Consider the following 24,729-nt stretch of genomic DNA (forward strand, 5'->3'; position numbering starts at 1 on the left):
TCCTAATATATATGTGATATATGTTTGATATACATATGATATGAAATTGATTTACTTCTGATATAGCTATGATATCTACTACTATAGGTGACATAGAATTGATTGACTTCTGATATACTATTGATTTACTTATGATATAACTATGATTGACAGATATACTCCTGATATATATGTGATATATGTTTCATATATATTTGATATGAAATTGATTTACTTCTGATATAACTATGATATATACTACTATACGTGATATGAACTGATTGACTTTGATTTACTTATGATATAACTATGATTGACAGATATACTCCTCATATATATGCGATATATGTTTGATATACATATGATATGAAATTGATTTACTTTTGATATAACTATGATACCTACTACTATAGGTGATATAGAACTGATTGACTTCTTATATACTATTGATTTACTTCTGATATAACTATGATTAACATATATAATTTTGATATATATGTGATATATGTTTGGTATACATATGATATGAAATTGATTTACTTCTTATATAATTATGATATCTACCAATTATTTCGAATATATTACCTCTAATATATGTTTTATGATATACTACTAATATATTAAATAAATTTTTTTTTTCAAATAAAAGCAATGGTACAAACACGAAAAATGAAATAAAAAAACATCATCGAAAATGTTGATGTCGTTCGTCCCAAAAGACAACATAAACCAACGCCAAAAGTGTTGTCTATGGAAAAGCAGAAAGCTTCAAAGATAGTATCTCTGAAAACACGACAATCACCAAGAACGAAGATTGATGTCCCAAGCTTTTACCTAAAGATTATACAAGAATGAAACTTACGCTTTTCTAGACTGTTGGAACTTATGTTTCTGGAACTTATGCTTCTTCTTTTATATAATTTTAAGAATGACATTATTAGTCTACTTTTGGTTTATGCTACTGGTTCGTTTTGATGTTTAAACCTTTAAGTTTTTGGTTGATAGACTTTGCTGCTGATTTGATGTTGATGTTGATACCCAAGAATGCTATTTAAACCTTTTAAGAATGACATTGTTGTTGATTTCATTTTGATCTTTAAAACTTTAAATAAAACTTAATTGTACTATTGATATATGTACGATGTATACTTGATATATCACTGATATATTATTGATATACAGAAAAAACCTAAGTTTCTATTTACCTCTAATTTCTAATTGATTTCTCATTCGCAGTAATTTCGAAAATCACCATTGACGTTCACATTCACGTTCTTTTCAAGTTTTCTTTCTCATTTTCAGTAAGTATCAAATTTTTTTCTCATTTTCCATGCATGCCAATACCTAATAATTTCTAATTGATAAAAAAATACAAGACAAAGAGTTAAAGCAGGTAAAATAGCGATTTACTATTATACAACTGCTATAGAACTGATTGACTCTTGATATACTATTGATTTACTTCTGATATACTAATGTTGTCAGATATACTCTTGATATATATGTGATATATGTTTGATATATAATAACGAAGCGATAACTAAAAAGAGTAATTTGGGAATAACTAAAAATTTAAAATCAGGATTTTCAAAAAGATACTACATCTGAAAATATAAAAAAGGCATGCTATTTTGTTAAATATAGAAAACTTATATGCTACCCATTACAAATCCCCTTAAAAATGGTAGCAATTGCTATTAGCAATCTAATGGATGTGATTCTAGTAACCGGGGAAAAGGTATCAAAAAAGTCTATATCTTCTTTTTGTTTAAAACCTTTTGTGACAAGTTGATCTAAGAGGCAGCGATGTTAGTGCACTCGAAATCTGAAGAAAATTTGTGTTCTATGTTGTTAAGGTTTTAATTTTCAGTGCTATTTGAAGCAGCCAAGTTGTTTTTGGTAGAATTTTTGGGTTTTCAAGTATCGTTTGGAATTTTGAACATAAGGTTCTACTCCAGATGCAATCTCGGATTCCATCTAAGTGCATTTCGTTCCAAGATTGGTGAGTATGAGCAGTTGGGATGGTATATCATCCGAGATGAATGGCAGAAAGATGTGGCATTCTTCTAAATCATCTCGAATCAAGATGACTTCTTCTACCTTTCATCCTGGTCTATGTCTCGGTATGTCTCGAATCGGGATGAATGGTAGAAAGTGGCCTTGATCCGAGTTGAGGACATTTAATTTTTTTTTTTAATTGAAGTAGTCTTTATCTAATTTTCTATTTTTACTGTGTAGTAGGTATGATGGATTTAAAACATGGGGTAATTGAGTGTTTGAAATTTAAAATTTGGTGAATGAGTTAGTTGGCAATTTATTATACCATAAATGCTTACTCATTAACCATGAGGGTAAATTCGTCATTTCACAATGTTATGTTAAAAAATTGAAGGGGTAAAAAATTAAGTTATGATCGGGTCACAAACAAGGGTTTTTAAAAAGGGGTTATAAATCGAAATTTACTTATGGAATGGGCCATATATCCCAATTTCCCTAATTATTTGTTGTTTTCCTTAAAAATAAGATTTTTAACTCTACTATATACAAATAGAAGCTAAGTTGTTTTGGGAAGGATGTTTGATAGCGCACTATGTGAGCTACATTTCATGATATTTATATTGAAATTATTTATTAGTTTTCATTTCTTTATGATAGATTTACACACATAAGATATATTTTGCAGGAATTAATAATCGAGAGGAAACAAGACATATTTGGATCAAAATGAGAGAAAGAATGGAGTCAAAGTGACCTGGAATAACAAGTTAGAACTAGGATGCATAACTAAAGGAGTTCTAAGATCGGGAGATTTAGAAGTCCTTTAGAGGTTGTTAAAAGACATATTCAATAAAGCCTTTAATTTTTATAGAAACTATATAGGTATAATGGTTTCTTAATTGGTAAGGAAAATTAGCTTGCGTTCGAGAGATGCATTTGAGATTTGAGAGTTCTTGATCTATAGAATTAATAATTCGTTCAATCTTAGGTAATTAAGTAATTGATTCATAGGTTAAATAGGTGAAATCAATTCCCTAAGATGTTTCTCCCGGTCTGTTTTTATCTTTATTTTAATGCATGTTTATTTTCTTTGATTCTATTCTTTCATTCGGATTCGATTCTCTAAATAAGATTTAGTGATTGTATTGTGGTAATAGGGTAAGCTATAAACCCAATTTAGAGGACGTATGCACTTACCATCTATATTAAAACTGGACTCGTACATTTGCGGTAAGCAATTTCTGCTACAATGTTAAGTACCCCAAATTGGAAAGACAAGATACCTAACAAGAATTTATAATACAAATGAGCTGTGGTACTTCAGCCTATTTATCATCAAAATCAATTTTGTTCCCCTCCAAAACCATGTTGTCCAGCCACAACATTCACTCGGATTAGGCCAAAATTTGTTTAATTATGCCCAATTTTCCCCACCTATAGTTAGTACCCCTCCCTCTTCATCTCAATTTATGTTTTTAGGAGAGATGCCGATGAGTGGGTATCAACTGGGTCCTATGTTTCACAAGGTCGGAATTTTGGAATGTAATTGAGACTTCTTGAGCCTCCTTTAAGGCCCGCTACTGCATCTAACACCCAACCACCCTTGCCCATCAAAAAGTTCATTCCTATGGCTCCCCCTTATAGTGCCCCTAGTAACCCACATCTTCCTTTAGAACCTTTAGTTCAAAAGAAAGATCATGTGAATGGTGAAAATAAAGGAAAGGAGATCCCAAGAAAAGGAGGCAATGTAAATTTTGATGGATTAGGACATCGGCAGGAGAGGCAGTAGGGGAACATAAAGAGGGAAGTTCAGGGGTTCGCAGCATGGAAGTTGATGAGAGTTTGAATGCAGAAATTTAGGCAAGGTGCTTAGTGCCTCCCTCTGTGTCAGTGGTCGCGGGCAGGTTCAGTAGATTTATCTAGTGGAACAGCGAAGGGAAGTAAGGAGGATAATTTTTGGAGGTATATATTTAAGGAATGGGAAGTAATGTTTCAAGATACCAGGAGGTTGGCTAGTCAAAACGCTTGGAGAGCTTATTATATGTAACCTCCTGTGCAAGCGCCACTTTGAGGAAAGTTTCATTCTTTTTATGTTGGTTATATTATTTTTTGGAATTTAGTTGCATGTTAGATTTTGGTAGAATGGTATTGTGAATCTTTTCTAGTTGTTTCTGAGTTTAAATGTGAAAATATGACCATTTAATTTCTTCCTGTTTTGATCACGTTCTCATCCTGTTTTGATCTTTTTGTCCGAAAAAGCCATGAGCCATTTGTGACCAAGTTCTTTTCAATCAAATGTTTTCTTTTCTTTTCTTCTTTTGAAACTTAAACTTTTTCAATATTTCATGAAGTCCTTGTCCTCTTTTACCTTGATTTTTGTGTTAAACAGAATTGAGCTTGGATTAGAACAAAAAGTGATAAAATTGAAATGATATTCTCATGTATTCTTCTATATAATTGCAGAAAATCAAATTGAGAAATTACAAGCTACTGTTTCTGTTTTAAAGAAAAATGCAGAGCGGCTAAATATGTTCAATCCAGATCCAAGAATCTTGGTCTGATTGGAACATATAACATAATTAGTACAATCCATAATTATACAAGGAAAGATTATAAAGTGCAATCAAGGTTATTGCTACAATTAGGGATAAAACCAAATATTCATAGCCGATGGGAGTATTCATTCTACAACATCATTCAAGGTATTTATGGTATATGGAATCCTGAATGAATGTTGTGATTGCTGTTGTCCATGAGAATGTTGTTGTCTGTGAGCTGTAAATTGTGCTATCCTTGTTGAGCTGTTTGACTGATATGGCTTCCATTGTTGGATTGTGTGGCAGTATTTATTTTTTACCTCCTTTCTCAAACTTAAGGTAGTAGTAGAACGTACGCCAAGTTTGTCTCTTAGGCCTTTGAATACTGCCTTAGTGAGAGGTTTGGTGAAGATATCTGCAAGGAGGGAACAAATTTTGTAATTAGCGATCCAAGGGCTACTTTTTCCCGAACAAAATGATAGTCCATTTCAATGTGTTTTGTTCTAGCATGGAATATTGGGTTTATGGACATGTGTAGGGCACTCATGTTGTCGCAGTATAGTTGTGGTGTGTTGATAAGAGGTATGCCTATGTCGCGTAGTATGAAACTTATCCATGTTAGTTTAGCTGTTGTGTTGGTCATGGCGCGATATTCAGCATTCGAGCTTGATCTTGCCACAGTAGGTTGTTTTTTGGATGACCATGAGATGCAGTTAGATTCAAGGAAAATGCAAAAACCAGTGGTACTTCGTCTTGTTAGCTGGAAAGCTCCTCAATCTGCATCGTAAAAACCATATAAGTTATTGGAGCTATGTTTATAAAGAGACCGTGGTTCATTGTCCAATGTACATAGCGAAGGATTCGTTTCACAGCTTTGAGATCTTTAATTGTTGGATTCTGAAGTTGCTGGCACACTTTATTCACAGCATGCACAATGTCTGGTCGAGTGAGTGTAAGGTATCGTAGGGATCCTACAATACTCCTATATTGCTTCGCATCAGTAGGTTGATTATCTGTGGACAATTCTTGAGTTGAAGTGGCCATAAAGTGTGGTGATGGAAGTTGCTTCTAGCATTTTTGCTTTGTAAAGTATATCTCGTGCATATTTGCCTTGGCTTAATATAATTCCCTTCGAAGTTGGTTTGAAGTAGTGTAGGGATTCCAAATCTTTTAAGGCAAATTTTGTGCCAAGGTTTGTATGAGTTGTTGGATTTAGGTGGCATTGTTGTCTGTGAGAATGATATCGTCAACGTATATTAGCATGAGTATAAGACTAGACTTACTTTTAAAAATGAATAGAGAGGGATCAGATTGACAGCACATAAATCCAATATCGAGCAGATGGTTAGCAAGTCTATCAAACCAAGTCCTGGGAGCTTGTTTTAATCCATAAATAGATTTTTCAAGTTTGCAAACATAATCAGGTAAAGAAGAGTTGATAAAACTTGGAGGTTGCTTCATGCATACTTATTCTTTTAAGTGCCCATGCAAAAATGCATTTTTCACATCTAACTGACGTATAGGCCAGTTTGAACTAGTAGCTAAGGAAAGAATTAACCTAATTGTAGTGGGCTTATCACTGGGCTATATGTTTCTGAATAATCTAGCCCATCCACTTGGGTGTATCCTTGAGCTACTAGGCGAGCTTTATAGCAATCTACAGTCCCATCTTCCTTATAATTGATTTTGAAGACCCATTTTGATCCAACAATGTTGAGGTCTTGAGGGGTAGGAACTAGTTTCCAAGTTTGATTATCTTGGAGAGCTTTCGTTTCTTCTTCCATTGCTCGTTTCCATTGAGGTTGAGTTAGTGCCACCTTGAAGTTGTTAAGTTCTGTCTCTTTTGGCTCAGATGTGTAAGCAAGGTGTCTTTTTGAGCTTCTAAGTTGGTTGATCTCTTTAGTGAGAGCTGGATCTAGAGATGGGTTTTTCTCTAATTTCTTCCTTCTAATCATATTATGTTCTGCTTTGATGTGTGAGGATGAAAGTTGTTCTAAGGTAGTTACAGTTAAATTTTCTGCAATGGGCAGGTTCTGTTCAACATTTTGCTAGTCATTGGTTTGTGGCAAGTGTATTGTCCCTGTAGGTGATGAAAAGAGATCAATGTATAAATTATTACTTATGTCAGGAAGAGAGGTGAAATTCATTTGAGTAGAAGAGTAAGGAAGATGCAAATCTGTGTTGTTGCAATCTGGGCTCATTGTGATTGCTTGTTTGGATAGATTAGATGTTGTGCCAGTTTTGTTCTACAGAGCTGCTTAAGTCCAATAGATGTGAGGTCTCTTCTTATGCTAGTTCAATTCTTTTAGAGTCATTCAATTGTTGCCAAGAGGGACTGTTGCTATCAATGCTTCCCTTTGCTTGATTGGGTTATTGCCGTGCTTGAACAAATGCAGATTGAGGTAAGAGGTTGTGTCCAACAAAGGTGGTACAATCACCAAATTCTGTTGCAACTTGTGAGAGTGTAAGATTGTCACTACTCTCTTTTGTTAAGTATTGTGAAGTTTCAGTGTGTTCTCCCCATCAAAAACTATGTTCTTGCTTGGTATATCTTTATTCTTGCTTGGAGTACTTGTCAGAGAACCATTCATGTTCTTCTTTTGAATACCTGCAAAATCAGTAACCTCAAGGAAACTTGCACTTTTGGTGGTGCTGTTAGCAACTACTTTATCAAAGGGAAAATAATTTTCATAAAAAACCACGTGTCTTGAGATGTAAATTCTATTGTTCTCAAAGCCAAGACATCGATATCCTTTATGTTCCATGCTATACCCAACAAAAATGCAAGGATAAGTTCCTTTTGAGAACTTATTGGTCTTAGGAGTGTTTCTAAGATATGGAAAACACTTACAACCAAATAGCCTTATGTTATTGTAGTTGGGTGGTTTTCCATTTATTTCTTCAAAGGGAGACAACATGCCTATGACGTTTGAAGGCATTCGATTTATGAGAAATGAGGCGGTGAGGAAGGCATCTACCCAATATTTTAAAGGCATGTGAGATTTAAATAAGAGAGAAAGACCTGTTTCCACAATATGCCTATGTTTCCGCTCAACAACCCCATTTTGTTGAGGGGGTGTAAGGGCAAGAAAATTGGTGATGTATTCCTTTTTGGTCTAATAGAAGTTTGAAAGTTTTCGATGTAAACTCTCCACCATCACTTTGAAACACTTTTATTTTCCTTTCAAGTTGATTTTCGACTAATAATTGAAACTTGATGAAGGTGTTTAAGAAATCTGATTTTCTTCTTAAGGGATAGATCCAAACGTATCTAGAATAATCATCTATAAAACTAACATAATATTTAAAAAGTTGACAAGAAGCAATAGGAGCTGACCCCAAAGGTCACAATGCACTTTATCTAGAGGTTTGGAAGCATGATTCTCATTCAATTGGAAAGGAAGCTTACAATTTTTACCAAGTTGACAGCTAGTGCACACTTGTTGCTCTTTTTTCCAACTTATACATTAATAATCTGTTTATTTGCAAGAATTTTCAAAACACGGTCATTAAGGTGACCCATCCTTCTATGCCATACAAAACATGAGGCTTTATTGGTAACTAAAGCAGTAGATAAAGATAACTCAGCTACAACATTGTCTGTGAATGTTGCCAAAGCAGTTTGACTGTCTTTGGTAGTTTCAAGACTGTACAGCCCTTGTTTTCATATCCTTTAGCTAGAACTCGACCCTGTTGATCCTTAATAACAAATTTGTTAGCAAAGAAGGAGACACTACAATTATTATCTTTAGTTATTCTACTAATGGACAACAAATTTTTTTTTTTTTATTTCAGGAACAATTAACACATTCTTAAGAGAAAGTTAGGTATCCCCAGTGTGTGTGATGTGAAGACCTTGACCATTACCTACATATAGTTTATCATGACCCTTGTATATGTGTTTAGATAGAATTGTACTTGGGTTGTTTACAATGTGAGTCATTGCCCCTGAGTCTGCATACACGTTGGTATCATTAACTTCATTTAAGGTGAGTGCAGCTGGAGCTTCTAGTATTTCCTCCGTTTGATAGGCATGGTCAAAGCGATTACAACTTGAGCTTCTGGTATTTCCTCCGTTTGATAGGCATGGTCAAAGCGATTCCAACACTCCAAAGTTGTATGGTTGTTCTTCCCACAAATTTGGCATGTTGTCCTCCTTACAAAGCTAGGCTCCTGAGATTCACTGCTGCTACATTGAACATTAGAAATTTTCTTGTTTTTCAAAGAATTACCTTGCTGATAAATATTGTTTTGGTGCTGTTGTTTGCTGTGATAAAACCCTCTCCCTCTTGAAGAGAATTGTCTTCCCTTTCCTCTACTTCTTCCATGGTTTGAGTAAAAGGCTTGGTTGAGGTTGATTTGGTTGCTCTTTTCTTCTTCCTCATCATTGAGCACAAGCTGTTGATGTGTCTTTAAAGCAAGAATAAACTCATTGTAAGTAGGATATGGAGCTTTGGTTAGCATAGCAATCTTGAATTCTTTGTACTTGCATCCTAATCCTCTTGCTAAGTGAAACACCTTGGTTACATCATCTAGGGGCTTTCTCACAGCTGCTAGTTTGTCACATAAGCCTTTAAATTTCCTTATGTATTCATCTATAGACATGGTACCTCTTTTTAAAGTAAGCAAGGCTTCATTTAGATGTATTTCATTCTCCTTTGTCATGGTTAAGAGAATATTCTGAAGAGAATTCTATACTTGTTTTGCAGTTTCAGTACCTTCAATTAGAGCTAGCACATCTTCATCAATGATTCCAAGTAACCAAGAAGTCAAGAGGCCATCATTGTTGGTCCATGTACTGGTTTGAAGGTCAATTTTGTGCATTTTCTTCCTTGCTTGTTGAGTCCTCTGCCTTTGGAGCTTCCCCATTGAGATGATGTTGCAAGCCAAGTGTTTTGATTTAAGGGCAAAACCTGAGATTTCCACAGTAAATAATTGCTTGAATTGAGTTTGATGGATATCAAACTTGCACACTGATGGAATGATTGGATCGTGAGAGGTGTTTCTTGCTTAGACATGACAGATGCAAGGAAGAGAAGGATTAGAGAAGAGATAGATTCAAAAGAGAAATTTTCAGACTTCTTTCTGCACAAGCTCTGATAGCATAAACAGAATTGAGCTTGGATTAGAACAAAAAGTGATAAAATTGAAATGAGATTCTCATGTATTCTTCTGTATAATTGCAGAAAATCAAATTGAGAAATTACAAGCTACTGTTTCTGTTTTAAAGAAAAATGCAGAGCGACTGAATATGTTCAATCCAGATCCAAGAATCTTGGTCTGATTGGAACATATAACATAATTAGTACAATCCATAATTATACAAGGAAAGATTATAAAATGAAATCAAGGTAATTGCTACAATTAGGGATAAAACCAAATATTCATAGCCGATGGGAGTATTCATTCTACAACATAATTCAAGGCATTTATGGTATATGGAATCTTGAATGAATGTTGTGATTGCTGTTGTCCATGAGAATGTTGTTATCTGTGAGCTGTAAATTGTGTTATCCTTGTTGAGCTGTTTGACTGATATGGCTTCCATTGTTGGACTGTGTGGCAGTATTTTTTACTTGTGTTACCTCTTCAAAAAAATTTTTCCAGTGAGGACACTGTCTCTCTTAAGTTTGGGGATAGTCCTTCATTTTTTTAGAAAGAAAATGCTACTTTCCATTCTTGAAAGAACATGCTATTATTTTTGCAAAAAAGAGTCAAATAAAAAAAATGAATATAAAAAGAGTCTTTGCAAGAAAAAAAAAAAGTAGAAAAAGAGTCGGAAAAAAAAAGAAAAAAAAGTTTGCAAACAAAAAGAGTCTTCATTCCTTGTGAGGAAAAAAAAGAGAGTGGGGAAAAGATTTAAATTGTGAGAGAAAAAGAATAGAGGAAGGAAAAAAGAGTGGCAAGAAAATGTCTTTATTTTTATCATTGTAGACACACATTATAGCTTAGGTCGAGTGGCGTAAGCAGATTCGAGGGTAGCAATTGGGTCTAGTATAACATCGTGCAACCCACCGTAGATATGTTATGACTGGTTGTTACTTGAAAGGTCTCTACAAAGATGTGGAGGAAATCTCCACGGAGGCTAGTAGTCATTCCTTTTATTGTAAAAGTCTTAGGTGAAAAAAGGGAGCGTGCATATTCTTTAACATTGTTAAAAAGTTTTCATGTTTTGAAATAGGGAAAGATTTTTAAGAAACTTTTTATTGTTTTGAACTTTGTTGGCTTATGGTAAGTTGGCTGTTGAAGATAGGGAGACGACAAGGTTTTGATGATCTTTCCTGAGGCACCATATGAAAAACAAGTCTAGTGTCTATCCTTATGTTCAATGTTGCTTATGGTTGTTGCATATGATTTAAGAGATATATTTTTTTGTTGAATTTGCCTGGGGACAAGCAAAAAGCCAAGTTTGGGGGTGTGATTCCCCTTGTTTATAAGAGTAAAAAGGAACTAATTAGGTGCTGTTTTCTACTGTTTTACACTTAGAATCTGTGTTTTAAGCTTGGTTTAGTGTCCAAAACCTTTCATTTGGAGTTATCTTAGGTTATACATGCATATAGGACGTTTTTACATCATTTAGAGTTGATCTCTAACGAAAATTACAATTTTTTGTAGAAAAATACCGAGCTGGGCGCCCGACGACTTTCCCAATTCCGAGAATGTCCTTAATGTAAAACGCAAGTTTTTGTGTGTTTTGAAGCTTCCCCAAGCCCCTCCACCTGTCTTCCATGCATTGATGATTGCTAATTCAACAACAAACCAACTAAAAGGTGTTATAAAGGGATGGCTCTCCATGAATGTCTCAACCTCCTAACCGCCTTGAAGTTCCTATAAATACAGCAGCTCCTCTCACTTCAATCATCATCCTCAAGTGATCATTTTAACCTTTAGACATTTTACTCTCAGCTTATTTATGTTTTTCCTTTAAGTTTTGAGTTGTTATTGTTTTAACTTTTGCTTATTTCAAGTTCTTCCTTTACTTTCCAACTTGTTATTCTTCAATTGTAAGTTTGATTTTATTCAATTAAAATTCCAACAAGTTCTTTGATATTCATCTCTCTCTCTTTCATTACGAAGTTGTAATCACACAAACTTGTGGAATTCACAGAGTATTACTCCTCAATCTTGAAAGAGAACGGGTTAGGGTCATTCGGGTTGCAATTCACCCATTTTCAGCTTGTTTTAATTATATTAATCTTTTTATTATGTCATCTACTTCCATCACCGTTCAATTTTGTTTTTCCCTTTAAATTCATGAGCTAAATTTATTTCACCAAGCCTGGTTATGGATGATTAGCTAAAGTTCTTAAAATCCAACAAGGCAAGTGGCCTTTTTCTCTTCTTTTATCACTTTAGGTTGTTTTATAAAGTTAAAACTTGATTTGGCCAATAAATGTTTTAACCAAGCATCAATACTGAAAGGGTTGATACAATTTCGCAATTTTAATGATTTAACTTTGGAGGGAAACACTTTAGACATAAAGGTTTCGCTCAGGTAGCCTAGACATAGGACCTCGACCTAAGGTTACAGTTGTTTTTTATTTAATTAAGTTCTATTTTCTAATAGACATGTTAGAAATGAACTTATACCTTCAAAATCACTTAGACATAAGAAGATGGTAAAGCAAAACTGATGAAAAATAAGGCGCCTAATTGGAAAAAATTGTTGTATTTTTAGTTAATTCGAAGTAACTAGGCTAAGTTTATTGCATTGAGTCTTAACATATCAAAACCAACATTATCCTTGATATTTGTTACCCCGACTTCAATTGCAAAGTCACCGATCAACAACATTTTCATTAAAAAGACTACATTTGTCCTTGAGGATCGATACTCAGAGTACTCATTCCGTTTTACTACTTGTGACGGGTGTACACTTGTGCTCTATCATTTATTTTCATTCCAAAATCCCAAACAATGACCATGTGAATTCTTAGGTCAATTATGGTTGTTTTCAAGAAAGTCATGTGCCTGATTATTATCATTTTGATTATATGAGATATGGAAATTCTTTGTATGGTGACAATGAAGGTACTTGGAGCCAAAATTATCCCAACTAGATTAAGGAAAATTCATCCCTCGAAGATCTATTGCGATAATATACTTTGGAATGTAGAATTAAATATCTTTTTGTAGAAGAATTAGAGAGGATGAATAAGATAGAGGCCAAAGTGGATAGGATGGAGGCCACAATTGAAGAAAACAGAGCTGCTCTAAAGCGTTTGGAAATACAACTTAGCCAAATAATTGATTCAATTAAAGCCCTTCATGAGCAAAATTTTTTCCATACCACTGAGGCAGAAACTTGTAAAGCTATATGCATTGATAATGTGGATGAGTTGGAGAAATTTTAGCAAACAGAAACCTATGGAGCTATTTGCATTGACAATGGGGTTGAATCGGAAAATTTTGAACAACACCAGGAAGTATAGTTTTGTGAAATAAAGAAAGAAAATGAGCCTAATGTGGAGGAGGAAGTTAAAGTGATCAAGGATGAGGCTGAAAAACTTAATCCTATTTTATCTTTTGAAAATTCTCTTAATTCTCATCTTTTTTTCTTTATCCTAGGAGCCTTGTAAATATGATTTTGATTTAGTTTACTTTAATTCTGATAAAGTTTTCTCTCTTTCTGGTGCCCATGAAAAGCAAATGAGCCTACTAGAACTAGTATGATACATCGAGGAGTTTTATGTACCTTAACAAAAATAAAATAAAATAGAGTCACGTCTAGCTACAAAATAAAGCGCTTGTACCCCATAGTTTTTTTTTTCAGTTTATTTAGATTTATTTTTCTCATTACATTTTGTGCTTCATGCAGGTTTAATGTAGATTTTAGCGGTGTTTCTAGGCACTCTGCAATATTGGCATTAAATTCAAGGCAGTATTGTTCCTTCCCCTTTTCATTTTCTTTGTCCTCTTTGTCTGCTTCATACGTATATTTTTATTACATTGAGGACAATGTAATTTTTAAGTATGGGGTGATTTGTTGTATTTGACTTGATTAAGGACAATCTATTATTTTAATGGATGTTGTAATGTATGTTTGTTGTGCTATTTTTGCATTTTAATGTAATCGTTAGGTATGAGGGTGAAGATTTTTGTCAACTATTTCATGCTTTAGACTCACTATGTGTCATAATTCATATGTGTTGATTTTCCCTTTTAAAACCGTTAATTTTGATTAATAATACCCTTGAGTACTTTATAAGTTACGAATGCATCTTTGATTAGATTTCTTATGTACGAAGGAGATAAGCATGATTCATTTTCTTTCAAAACTACATGATGGTATCTTATTGATTTCTTAATTGAATGCACCTGACTTGATGCAATTTACACACCTAAGTGAGCTTTCTCAACCTATGAGCAACTCCTTATATTTTGCTCAATTTATTTTCATTCTTGTGTGTGATCCAACATAGCATGATTATTCAAGAACTTGCTTGTGAATGCATTTTGTGACTGTTTGGTTGAGTTTATGCTTTAATATAATAAGGGCAATTTAGGCTTACTTAAATTTTTTAGACTTCTAAAAAGCCCACCTTGTTGACATTTTCCTATAGAAAGCCACCTTGGAGCTTAATTTCCCATTTATTCTTTTTTACATGTCATGTTTAAACCTAAGGCTTTCTCATTCATTATCCTTAATATATCTACCACAATCGTTCTTTCAAGTTATTGTGCAAGTTGTATACTACTGAAAAAATTATGAAAAGAAAAAAAATAGAAGAAAAGTGGTGTTGCATCAGGAAAAGAAACACTTCGTTCAGTAATAAAAAGAAGATATTTGGAGAAATATTTTTCAAGAAGCAATTAATTGATACTACTTCTCCAATATCGTTAGTACGCGATGAAAATGGTTGATAATTCAAGAAAATTATAGTAGTACATTATGTTCATTTAGTTATGCAGTTATCATGCAACTAAACATCTTTATTGTCTTGATTTTGAACCTCTAAAATTTATTGCTATCTCACCTTTACCTAATCCTTATTACAACTATTGTCGAAGTCCCTTTGATTTTTCCTTGTCAAAAAAAAAAAAGTCCCTTTGATTTTTGCATCCAGTTCATCTTCAAGTGGTGAGATTTGATTCACTTGCAAGTCTATGGTAATAGCATGTTTTGTTTTGATTTTGAGAGTTAAAAACACCCTTAAAAATACATTGAGAGATTTGAGTGAAACTCCATGAGGGTGTCAAGTCTTTTGCATTCGATTTCAATGAGTTAATGAGATGCTTTAATTTTTATAAATTATATATTCTATCATTGCTTATTATCTTGATTGTCATTTTGGTTCATATCATATATGTGTGATTGACTTTATTGGTATTATTGGATATTGAAAAAGTTGAATAAAGATTAGAAAGGATAGTTGGTATGTTGAGTTACGATATATTCGGGGATAAAACATGATTTAGCTGTGGGAGAATTTGATAAAATGAGATTTACACCCATTTTAACCTTTATGTATTATTATGCATGAGATCATTGGATATAAAGTTGTTATGTTTGCTTGAAGACAAGCAAAAAGCAAAGTTTGCAAGTATTTGATAGCGCACTATATGAGTACCATTTCATGATATTTATATTGAAATTATTTGTTAGTTTTCATTTCTTTATGATAGATTTACGCACATAAGACATATTTTGCACGAATTAATAATCAAGAGGAAATGAGACATATTTGGATCAAAATAAGAGAAAAATTGGAGTCAAAGTGACAAAGATGGAATAACAATAAGATTTCAAGTCAAAAATCCGAGGAGAAGTTTAAATTTCGCGTTTTTGAATGGTGTAGCATCATGACCTTGTGTATAGCACCATGGCGTTAACAAGCTAATTTTTTATAAGAATAGGGTTTTGCAGCCGTCGAAATGGAGGAGTTTTGGAAAGGTTTTCTGGCAGTTTGCTTTTTTGGCAAATTTGGAAGGGAATGAGACCATAGCTTAGAAAAGAAATTTTCAACGCTCGGGATAGTGGAGGTCGCTTCAGGGATGAATGATTAACATGCCAAACAAAGTTTCTTCTCCTTTCTTTTGATTTTTCTAGAAGATTATTAATAAAACATAATTAAACAACATTGAACTTCAATTTACTAATTCAAATTATTCTTATTGATATTCATTATCTTGTTCCGACTTTTCTATCGACATCGACATTTTCATAAGTAAGTTAATCATATTTATACATATGGTGGATAGAAGTGATGAATTATAACTTAATTAAGCTACAATTAAAGTTTTATTTACTAATTAAAATAATTTTTATTAATTTTCACAATTTCTGTAATTTTTCTCTAAATATCCGTGGACATCGACATGTCCATAAAATTGGGACCTCGACATTTCCATCGACATCGACATTTTGAACCTTAGGTATATTATAGGCATATATCAGTAGTCAGATATATTGCAGATATATATCAAATATATTGCGGGATAAAGTTGTAATTTTAAAATTAGGCCTCCATTTTTTTTTTCTTGAAAGAAAATGCTATATTTGAAAAAACTAAATATGGTTGCTATTTTGCTTATTTTACTAAATATTTTTGTCATATTTGCAACTGTACCTTTAATTTATTAGTTCGAGAAATTCCTTTAAATTTCTATGATTTATAACTATTTTCTTTTTTAAATTTTCATTGATATTGGCCATCGACATTCCGATTATAGTAATCCAATTGACGAAGCCACGTGTATCGATTTCAGGTAAAAAAAAAATCCATTAACATTTATATTTCCATCAACATTCATATAATTAAAATTACTTATAACATAAATAGAAAATTTTAAATAACATTATTTATCTATTCAACTTTTGATACTATAAAATTGTATTGTTTTTTTGGTTACAATATTATATATATACATATATTGGTTCATTATTTTCCTCCTGGTCATACATATATTGGTTCATTATTTTCCTCCTCATCATACATATATTCGAATAATAGTAATACACGTACTCTAGTCTAGTTAAGCAATTATGATATCTCCACCATTTCCCTCAATTGGAGTGTTTTTATATAGTCTCCCTCTTGTATTTTGTATGTTTCTCACATACTCTTTTGAATAAAAGTGTTCCGGTATCTTTTTTTTTTTTAAAAAAAAAGTCTAGCTAAGTTACCATTAAAGTTTCATATATCAATTTAAGTACGTATCGTATGTCTAAGTGAGCATAGCTCAACGGTAATTGACACCTTATCTTATCAATATTGGATCCTTAAGAGGTTTCTTTCCGGGAAAAAAAATTATTGTCTCCATTCTCCTCACTCTATTTCTTTGTCGACAATTTCTCTCCCCCCTTCTCTCGTGTTTTCTCACTCAACACTCACATTTTTCTCTCTCACTCACGCTCTCCTCCCCTCTCTCTTTCTCTCACTCTCAAGTACCATTATGGCTGTTTGTGTTATTATGACATTTAATACATTGTTAATAATGAATAAGACCAGATGGGAGTAATTAAGAAATCATATAAAACAAACACTATCTGCCTCTCTCTCATAATATAAGAAGCCTTAGAAATCTCACAGCTAATCCAAACCGGTAGTTATGGCTATCAAACATGCCTATGTTGCTATCTTCTTGCTTAGTTTTGCCTTTCTGCCTCTTCTTCATCTAACTGCAGACGTCGCAAGTGGGCTTCCGATAAATACACTTCAACGAAGTAGCTTCCCCGAAGACTTCGTTTTTGGCTCAGCATCTTCTGCTTACCAGGTGAATAAAGTTTGCATATAATTTATTAAGATATCTATAAATGTTTAAATTTACTTTAATCCATCAGCTTAACATTTTGGATTGACTGGTGATGTAACATAGTTTTACGTTTGATTTCATTGAGTGATTTTGGTTTGTTCTTAGTACGAAGGTGCTGCTTTTAGGGTTCGGTAAAGGGCCAAGTATTTGGGATAACTACACTCACCAGCATCCAGGTCTCTTCTTTTTTTTTTCTTATAATAAATTTAGAAATGCCATCCAAATAAATAATCATTAATTACAAATGCTTAAAAGTTTGTTACAAGAAAAAGTAACATTATATGGATTTGTAAAATTGCAGAGAGAATTGCTGATCACAAAAATGGAGATATAGCTATTGATTCATATTATCGCTACCAGGTATGTGAATGTTGAAAAATAACAGGAAGGAGGTGTATTTTGTTCATACAAGATTGAGTTTTGTCCTAGTTTTAAATTTGAAAATCAATGTTTTTTTTTTTTTTTTTTTCATTTTTCTAATTTACAAGGTATGGAGGGGATTAGAACCTCCCACTCTATGGGAGGTAAGTAATAATTAAAGCGTGGATGTTAGTTGAGCCTAGGTAATTTCCTAATACTATAGCTAATTAAAATTGAGTGTGAAACTTAAAAGGAAATTAATATCTAGGAAGTACGAAGTAGCTAGAAAATATAATAATAATTCCTTTAATTAAACAAAAAGAGTTAAAAAAGAAATAAAAAAAATATTTCATACTTATTGTTATCTATATTCATGAAGTTTGATCTCAAAACTAATTAATAATTAATTTAGTAGCTTAGGTCTATTATAAATCTTTGTAATGTTCATTTTCTTTTCAATGTGGATTATTAACATGCTCCCTTAAAAGTGTGACTTGTTTAGCTTATCGATCTTGGTCGGATTTTTTTTTCCTTTTCACCGGATACTCGTTTGAGCTTTTGGATTTTTTCCATTTTTTAAGATTGAAAATTTGAATTCCACCAAATATTATAATTGGAAAAGAAACCAATCTTTTGTTTATTAGAACTTTAAAATATTTAAAGAAGTATATTAATAATTAATGACTTTAATGTATATTGATGTTTTTCCGTTTATTTTAAATCACTATTTTTGTCCTCGAATATAAATCTTAGTACTGTATAAAAGATCAATAATCTTGTAGAAATTATAATATATTTGACACATTAATTTAAGGTGAATATGATGAAAAAACATCATTAGGCTAGGACTAGGAGTAGTTATGTAAAGAATATCCTAAAATACAATCTGTAATTTATTGTTATAAAATATTAAGCATTAATTAATTTTTTTTATTATTTTATAATTATTGCAGGATGATATTTCACATATGAAAGACATAGGTCTCGATGCTTATAGATTCTCAATCGCATGGTCTAGAATTTTGCCAAGTAAGAAATTAACAACTTCCACACAAAGACCATGAATTATATTTTGTCTGAAAAATAGAAAATAGTTACGTTGGAAATAAATGAGAATAAGTAATATCTTTCTAATGTATAAAATGTCATCAAATTTTATGATTTTTTTTTTTAAATTTTAAATCTCTAAGTCAATCAATATGTGTTTGATCAGCTACAAGTTTCCAATTTTTGTTTGAATTGTTTGAAAGATCATCTTCTTCTTGTTTTTTTTTTTTTTTTTTGTTATTTTCTTAGTTTCCAAGATAAACAACAAGAATAATAAAATTCTTAGTTTTCAAAAGTTATTTTCTTCTAAACAAACATGAATATAGTTTAGTTGTAATTGACATCAACTCTTTTTGGTGAGGTCACAAATCCTATGCTCCCAATTTTTTATACTAAAAAAAATAATATATTAATCAAGAAACACACTCCAAATACAATTTGAGATTATTGATCATTAATTTATTAACCTACTCACTTCACATTGTTTAAAATACACTTTTCATTTCATTTTTAATTATTAAAATAGAGGGAAATCTCAGAGGGGGTGTGGATATGAGAGGAGTTCAGCACTACAACAGCACCATCAATGCTTTGCTTGCAAATGGTTGGTACTATTACAATTTTCAATTAATCTTTTTTTTTGTATAAAAACATTTCATTAATTTCAATAACTATATGAAATTAACTTTATTAATTGATGAAAAATATTGTGATCTCTTACTTGTAGGCATCCAACCATTTATCACACTTTTCCATTGGGATGTTCCCCAAGCTTTACAAGATGAATATCAAGGCTTCATGAGTCATAAAATTGTGTACGTAAATTTCTTTGGTTATCACATTTCCGAGATATTAAGTATGTGTTTGGGAGTAATTTTGACAGGGTCAAAATCACTTTTGCCACTCTTAAAATCACTTCCCTTCCCATTGATCATATTTGACAAATTAAGAAATTGATTTTAGAAAAGCTTAAAATCTTTTTAAGGTATCATTTAGACGGTGATTTGAAAAATCAATTATTTAAATCTCTTTTTTCAAAATCACTAATTCTACCATCACTCCCAAACACACCCTAAATGGGTTTGAAAATGACTTTTTCAACATAATTTTAACATTTAAAACTCAACCAATTTCAATTTGTTTCGTTAAATTTTAATAGAAATTTTAACGGTAGAGACTAAATCGGTACTATTACAAAGATTAAATGTTACATTTGAAAGTTCAAGAACAAAATTGTTACTTTAATGAAAAAGTACAGTACCAATGTATTTTTTAACCCAAAAAATGTAGTATCTAGAAAGAAGAAGTTAATTGGTAAAAAAAGTATAATTACAAATAGAAATAATCTTGGAAATTAATTTCAGGGATGATTTTCGAGACTATGTTGAGGTTTGCTTCAAGGAGTTTGGAGATAGAGTTAAACATTGGATTACCTTAAACGAGCAATACATCTTCACTACAAAAGGTTATGCAATAGGAGCATATGCACCCGGTAGATGTTCAAATTGGCAACCATACAATTGTCTTGGTGGAGATTCTGGTACGGAACCATATATTGTCGGTCACAACTTAATTCTTGCTCATGCTGCTGCTGTCAATGTTTACAAGACCAAATATAAGGTTTTGCTCTCTTCCTAGCTGCATATAACAATTTTTGTTGAGTTTTAGGCGAAAGAATTTTCAATAATACATTCAATATTTATTTTCAAACACTCTCCCTACAAGTGAGATAATATACTAAATTTAATTTAGAGAAGTAACTTAGGGACTAATATACATGTAGAAAGTACAAAAATAACATTTTAGAAATGTAAGTGGAGATCAAAATCTTCAACTTTTAGAACGATAAATAATACCTTCACCCATTAAACTATGTTCAAGGTGATAACTCAAACTATATAATATTTAAAAGTTATTATTCCATAGTACATATGATCACATATGTTAATTAATAGACTAAATTTTATTATTCCATATAATTTGCAACAATTGTTATGTGGGATTTGCAGGAACAACAAAATGGTGAGATTGGAATCACACTGGCAACAGATTGGTATGTCCCATATTCAAATAATGAGACAGACGAAGAGGCTACAAATCGAGCCATTGATTTTTCCTTTGGTTGGTTAGTAAACTAATTCTCATGCCAAACATTATGTATTCAATACCCTCAAAGTTCTTAAAATTTTCATTTGAATTCCAATTATTAATTTAGAACGTTCTCTAATTTCTCATTGTTTAGGTTCTTGCATCCAATGGTGTATGGAGATTATCCACCTACAATGAGAGATCTTGTGAAGAATAGATTGCCTAAATTCAGCGATGAAGAAAAATCTTTGATCCTAGGATCCTTTGATTTTCTCGGAATAAACTACTATACAGCCAGTTATGCAAAAGACGATCCCGATGCAGCTAATCCCGCACAACTGAGCTACTTGACTGATTTTCGTGCAAATCTTACGGGTATATGAACATAACTTAAATTAAAACTTGCTGTGATTCTTTTTTTAGTACAATATATTGAATTGGGGATTCGAACTCGTGAGCTCTTAGAGTCACCTAAGATTCAGATTATCCCAAGTAGGGTTAAATAATTAATATGTTTTTCAAATCTTTAATTATGTTTACAAGTGTAACTCAAAACTGAAAAGTGATTAGAACTTTAAGTTTTTATTTACTTTTTTTTTTTTGAAAAATGTTAACTATATTTTTTACATAAAAAAATGTAATTTCAAAGAGGGAGTACTACTCCAAATTCTTATATACAAAACACTCCATATTTCTAATTAGACTTATCTCTTGGTGTCAGATGATCGAGATGGAGTCCTAATTGGTCCAAAGGTAATCTATGTGGAAACTTCCATTTCTTCAGTGAGCAATGTTTATAGCATTAATAGTTGTATTAGATATTGATGATTGGATTGCAAACTGTGAAAACAAAATCTCGCATTGATTAGATAAGAGAGTGATGCATAGTATATAAGTAAACCCAATTATCTACATTGATATGAGGCCTTTGGAGTGAAATGAAAAGCAAAGTGGTGAGGCTTATGTCCAAAATGGATAATATATCATACTATTGTGGAGATATTTGGGATATCGTGATCCTTAATTAACAATATTCTTATAAATGAATTAAATTTACACTAATCTATTAAGCCCAAAAATAGACACCATCTTGATAGATGAATGTTAAAGATTCCACATTGAAAAGATAATGAACCTAAAGTTTATAATATACATCGGCTACTCCTGCTCTTGTCAATTAATTTTGAGATAGAACCTCATGAATATTGATATGCATTTCTTTGTTTTTTTTTAATTATGTTTTGTAAAACAGAAATCAAACCTTATTCCACTTTCACTATTGAATTGAAACTTTTACTAATTATATTTTAACAATAATACAGGTTAATGCATCGTCTTGGCTTGCTGTTTATCCACAAGGATTGAAAGATCTGATGCTGTACACCCAAAGACACTATAAAAACCCAATTATCTACATCACAGAAAATGGTACCAAATTTATAGAAGGTTGAGAAAAAAAAAATTATGACTATATAATTTAATTACCCTAATAACTAAAATTTCCATTGCAGGATACCTGGATTATGACAGCCATGATGTTGCGAAACTAATCAGAGATGAGGGTCGAGTGAAATACCATCACGACCATCTTTATTATCTTCTCCAATCAATGAAGTAAGTAGCTGAACAAAACAATAAAATCTCTCTTCTATATGCATTGTTTGACATAAATCTCTCACAAAAATGATAATTCTACTCGAAACAATTATGCATTATTTTGGCTATATTAAACGTGTCGACTTGAGCATATCTCTGATCACAAGGTCGGGAGTTCAAATCTCTATCCACATATGCGGTTGTACTATCTCGTCGATTTTGTATAGCTAAGGATTAAACTAAATTTTCCTTGATATAATCATAACATGATTGATTTTATACCTTTTACCATATTTACATAACCTTTATTCTTCACGATATTTTGAAAAATATTATAGGGAAGGTGGTGTAAGGGTTAAAGGATACTTTGTATGGTCATTGATGGACAACTTTGAATGGGCGAGTGGATATACAGTTCGCTTCGGTCTCACTTACGTCGATTACAACAACAATTTGACGAGAATCCCAAAGGACTCATCAAGGTGGTTTCAAAATTTTCTCAAAACTTGAAGATGTGTCATATGTTGTTGGTGTGTTCTCTTATGTACCCTAGTAGTTCTCTATGAACAGAATAATAGAAATGCAAAAGAGGTAAAGAAAAATGGAATAAGAAAACACTTTTGTTGCATTGAATAATTATGTAGCTTTCCTCACTGAGGATATTTGGGAGAATAAATAAAGAATGTTTATAAGGAGTTTGTGTGGCATTGTGTGATCAAGAATATAAATTAATAATTAAATTACCATGACGTTCAATCCTTGGAGGTCCGATTTTCGAAGTCCTTTTATAACTTTTTGGGGCTAGATTATCGGATGTTTGTTTGAGTGTTTGAGCTCTGATATCGTATCAATATTTAGGGTTCTGGTTAGATCTCTTATATTTTCGATGTGGGATTTTTGACACTAAATTAAAACATTACCCCCACATTTAACATACATTTTATCTCGCTTAAAAAGTAACCCTTACCATGTTCGGAAAACATATGTACAAAACTCAACATTGCTTTAAAAGTTTGGATACAACATTTCTATCCTAGCAAAAATATGCAAAATAAGAACTCTTGCAATTAAAGCTTTCAAATAACTCCAAAAAATTAATAAATTTCAGCTCTTAAAAAAAAAAGAAAAAGAAACTCTTCAACTTGTTTATTAATCGAGCCCCCAATTTCTTCATGTTAGAACAAAAAACCTTTCTTCTTTTAATTTTTATTTTTTATAACTTGAAATCAATAGCTTTTAGTTTTTTTACTCCTACAATCGAGAACACCTATGCCAACTCCAAAGCCTAAATCTAGGAGATATCAAACATTTTTTGCATTAAGCTCAAGTAAAAGTTTGAACACAAGGTCGCTTCATGATAATGTAGGTGATACCGGTAGGTTCCATATCGAAAAAAAAAATTTCGATAATAACTGATGTTGTAAGAAGTTGGACTGACCCGAACCGAATTAGTTCATGTTAGTTCGGTTTAGATGTTTACATATATTGAACCGAAACCGAACCGAACTGAACATTTCCTATTCGACTCGGTTTGTCTTTAACCGACCAGGGTTCCTCCTTACCCTTCCCCCCAATGCGCCGCTCACAGCCTCCCCATGCCCTCACAACCCACGACCCCCCTCTATTTCCAGTCTCCAGTGGCCATCTCAAGCTGCGGCAACAACTAGTAGCTGTGGCGGCCAACTCCAGCGGCGACATTTAGTGGCAGTCGTGGCCATCTCCATAACCCACCCCCGCTCTCTCCGTGAAGTTTGAACAACCCACCTCCATATTTGCAATGATGACCATATGCCAAATCAAATGAAAAGTAAGAAGCCAACAAAAAGGATAAGATGATTTTGGATCCAAAGAGAAGAGGAAGAAAATGGAAGATTTTGAAAAATGGGGCAAAAATTTCCACACATTTGGGTTTCAAGTTTTCGTTTGAAACTTGAAAACGATATGCCTAAATATGAGATCTAAAAATTGGGGAAAAACTTTCCTCATATTGTCCATATGAAGGTGTTATGAGATAGAAAACGATAGACAAAGGACCGTACTAAGCCGATGGAGACAACCCACTAAGGCCGAGCGGGGACGAGCAGGGCTCGGTTCTGACCCCTGCTCGGTGTCGAGTCCCGTCCATCCTTCTCTCTTGCTGTAGGAGATGTACCAGTCCATAAGTTCACACATATCATGACTCGATGAGCCCGACGATCGTAAGATGACCTAGGGTTAGGATTCGTGAAACCCTAGGGGGAAGATCAACTATAAATAGGAAGGGAGCCACCCATTGAAGGTAAGCCAAAACACATGCTAAGTACTCTTGCTTGCTTAGTTATTCTCCCTTGGCTAACTTAGGCATCGGAGCCCGTATGACGGTAGTCAC

At 32.7% G+C, this 24,729-nt stretch overlaps 1 protein-coding gene across 1 annotated transcript; it reads left to right on the top strand.

Moving 5' to 3' along the window:
• The first annotated feature begins 17,089 nt into the window (after positions 1–17,089).
• Positions 17,090–23,068, top strand: LOC111021421 (beta-glucosidase 12-like). Its single transcript, XM_088125993.1, has 13 exons — positions 17,090–17,231; positions 17,376–17,446; positions 17,572–17,630; positions 18,584–18,659; positions 19,204–19,281; positions 19,405–19,492; positions 20,042–20,297; positions 20,687–20,802; positions 20,920–21,140; positions 21,487–21,518; positions 22,088–22,193; positions 22,277–22,379; positions 22,700–23,068. The coding sequence occupies exons 4-13, from the start codon at positions 18,599–18,601 to the stop codon at positions 22,869–22,871; spliced, it is 1,233 nt and encodes a 410-aa protein (XP_087982119.1). The 5' UTR covers positions 17,090–17,231; positions 17,376–17,446; positions 17,572–17,630; positions 18,584–18,598; the 3' UTR covers positions 22,872–23,068.
• Positions 23,069–24,729: the final 1,661 nt, after the last annotated feature.

Source organism: Momordica charantia (assembly GCF_013281855.1).
Source record: "Momordica charantia cultivar OHB3-1 chromosome 6 unlocalized genomic scaffold, Mcharantia_2.0 BLBB01000006.1, whole genome shotgun sequence".
Taxonomy (NCBI): Eukaryota; Viridiplantae; Streptophyta; class Magnoliopsida; order Cucurbitales; family Cucurbitaceae; genus Momordica; species Momordica charantia.

Bases quoted from the DNA above. Each gene is read 5' to 3' on its own strand.
- LOC111021421 (XM_088125993.1), top strand. From the start codon at position 18,599: ATGAAAGACATAGGTCTCGATGCTTATAGATTCTCAATCGCATGGTCT. The intron at 22,194-22,276 runs GTACCAAATTTA...TTTCCATTGCAG, and splicing joins TATCTACATCACAGAAAATG to GATACCTGGATTATGACAGC. The intron at 22,380-22,699 runs GTAAGTAGCTGA...AAAATATTATAG, and splicing joins TATCTTCTCCAATCAATGAA to GGAAGGTGGTGTAAGGGTTA.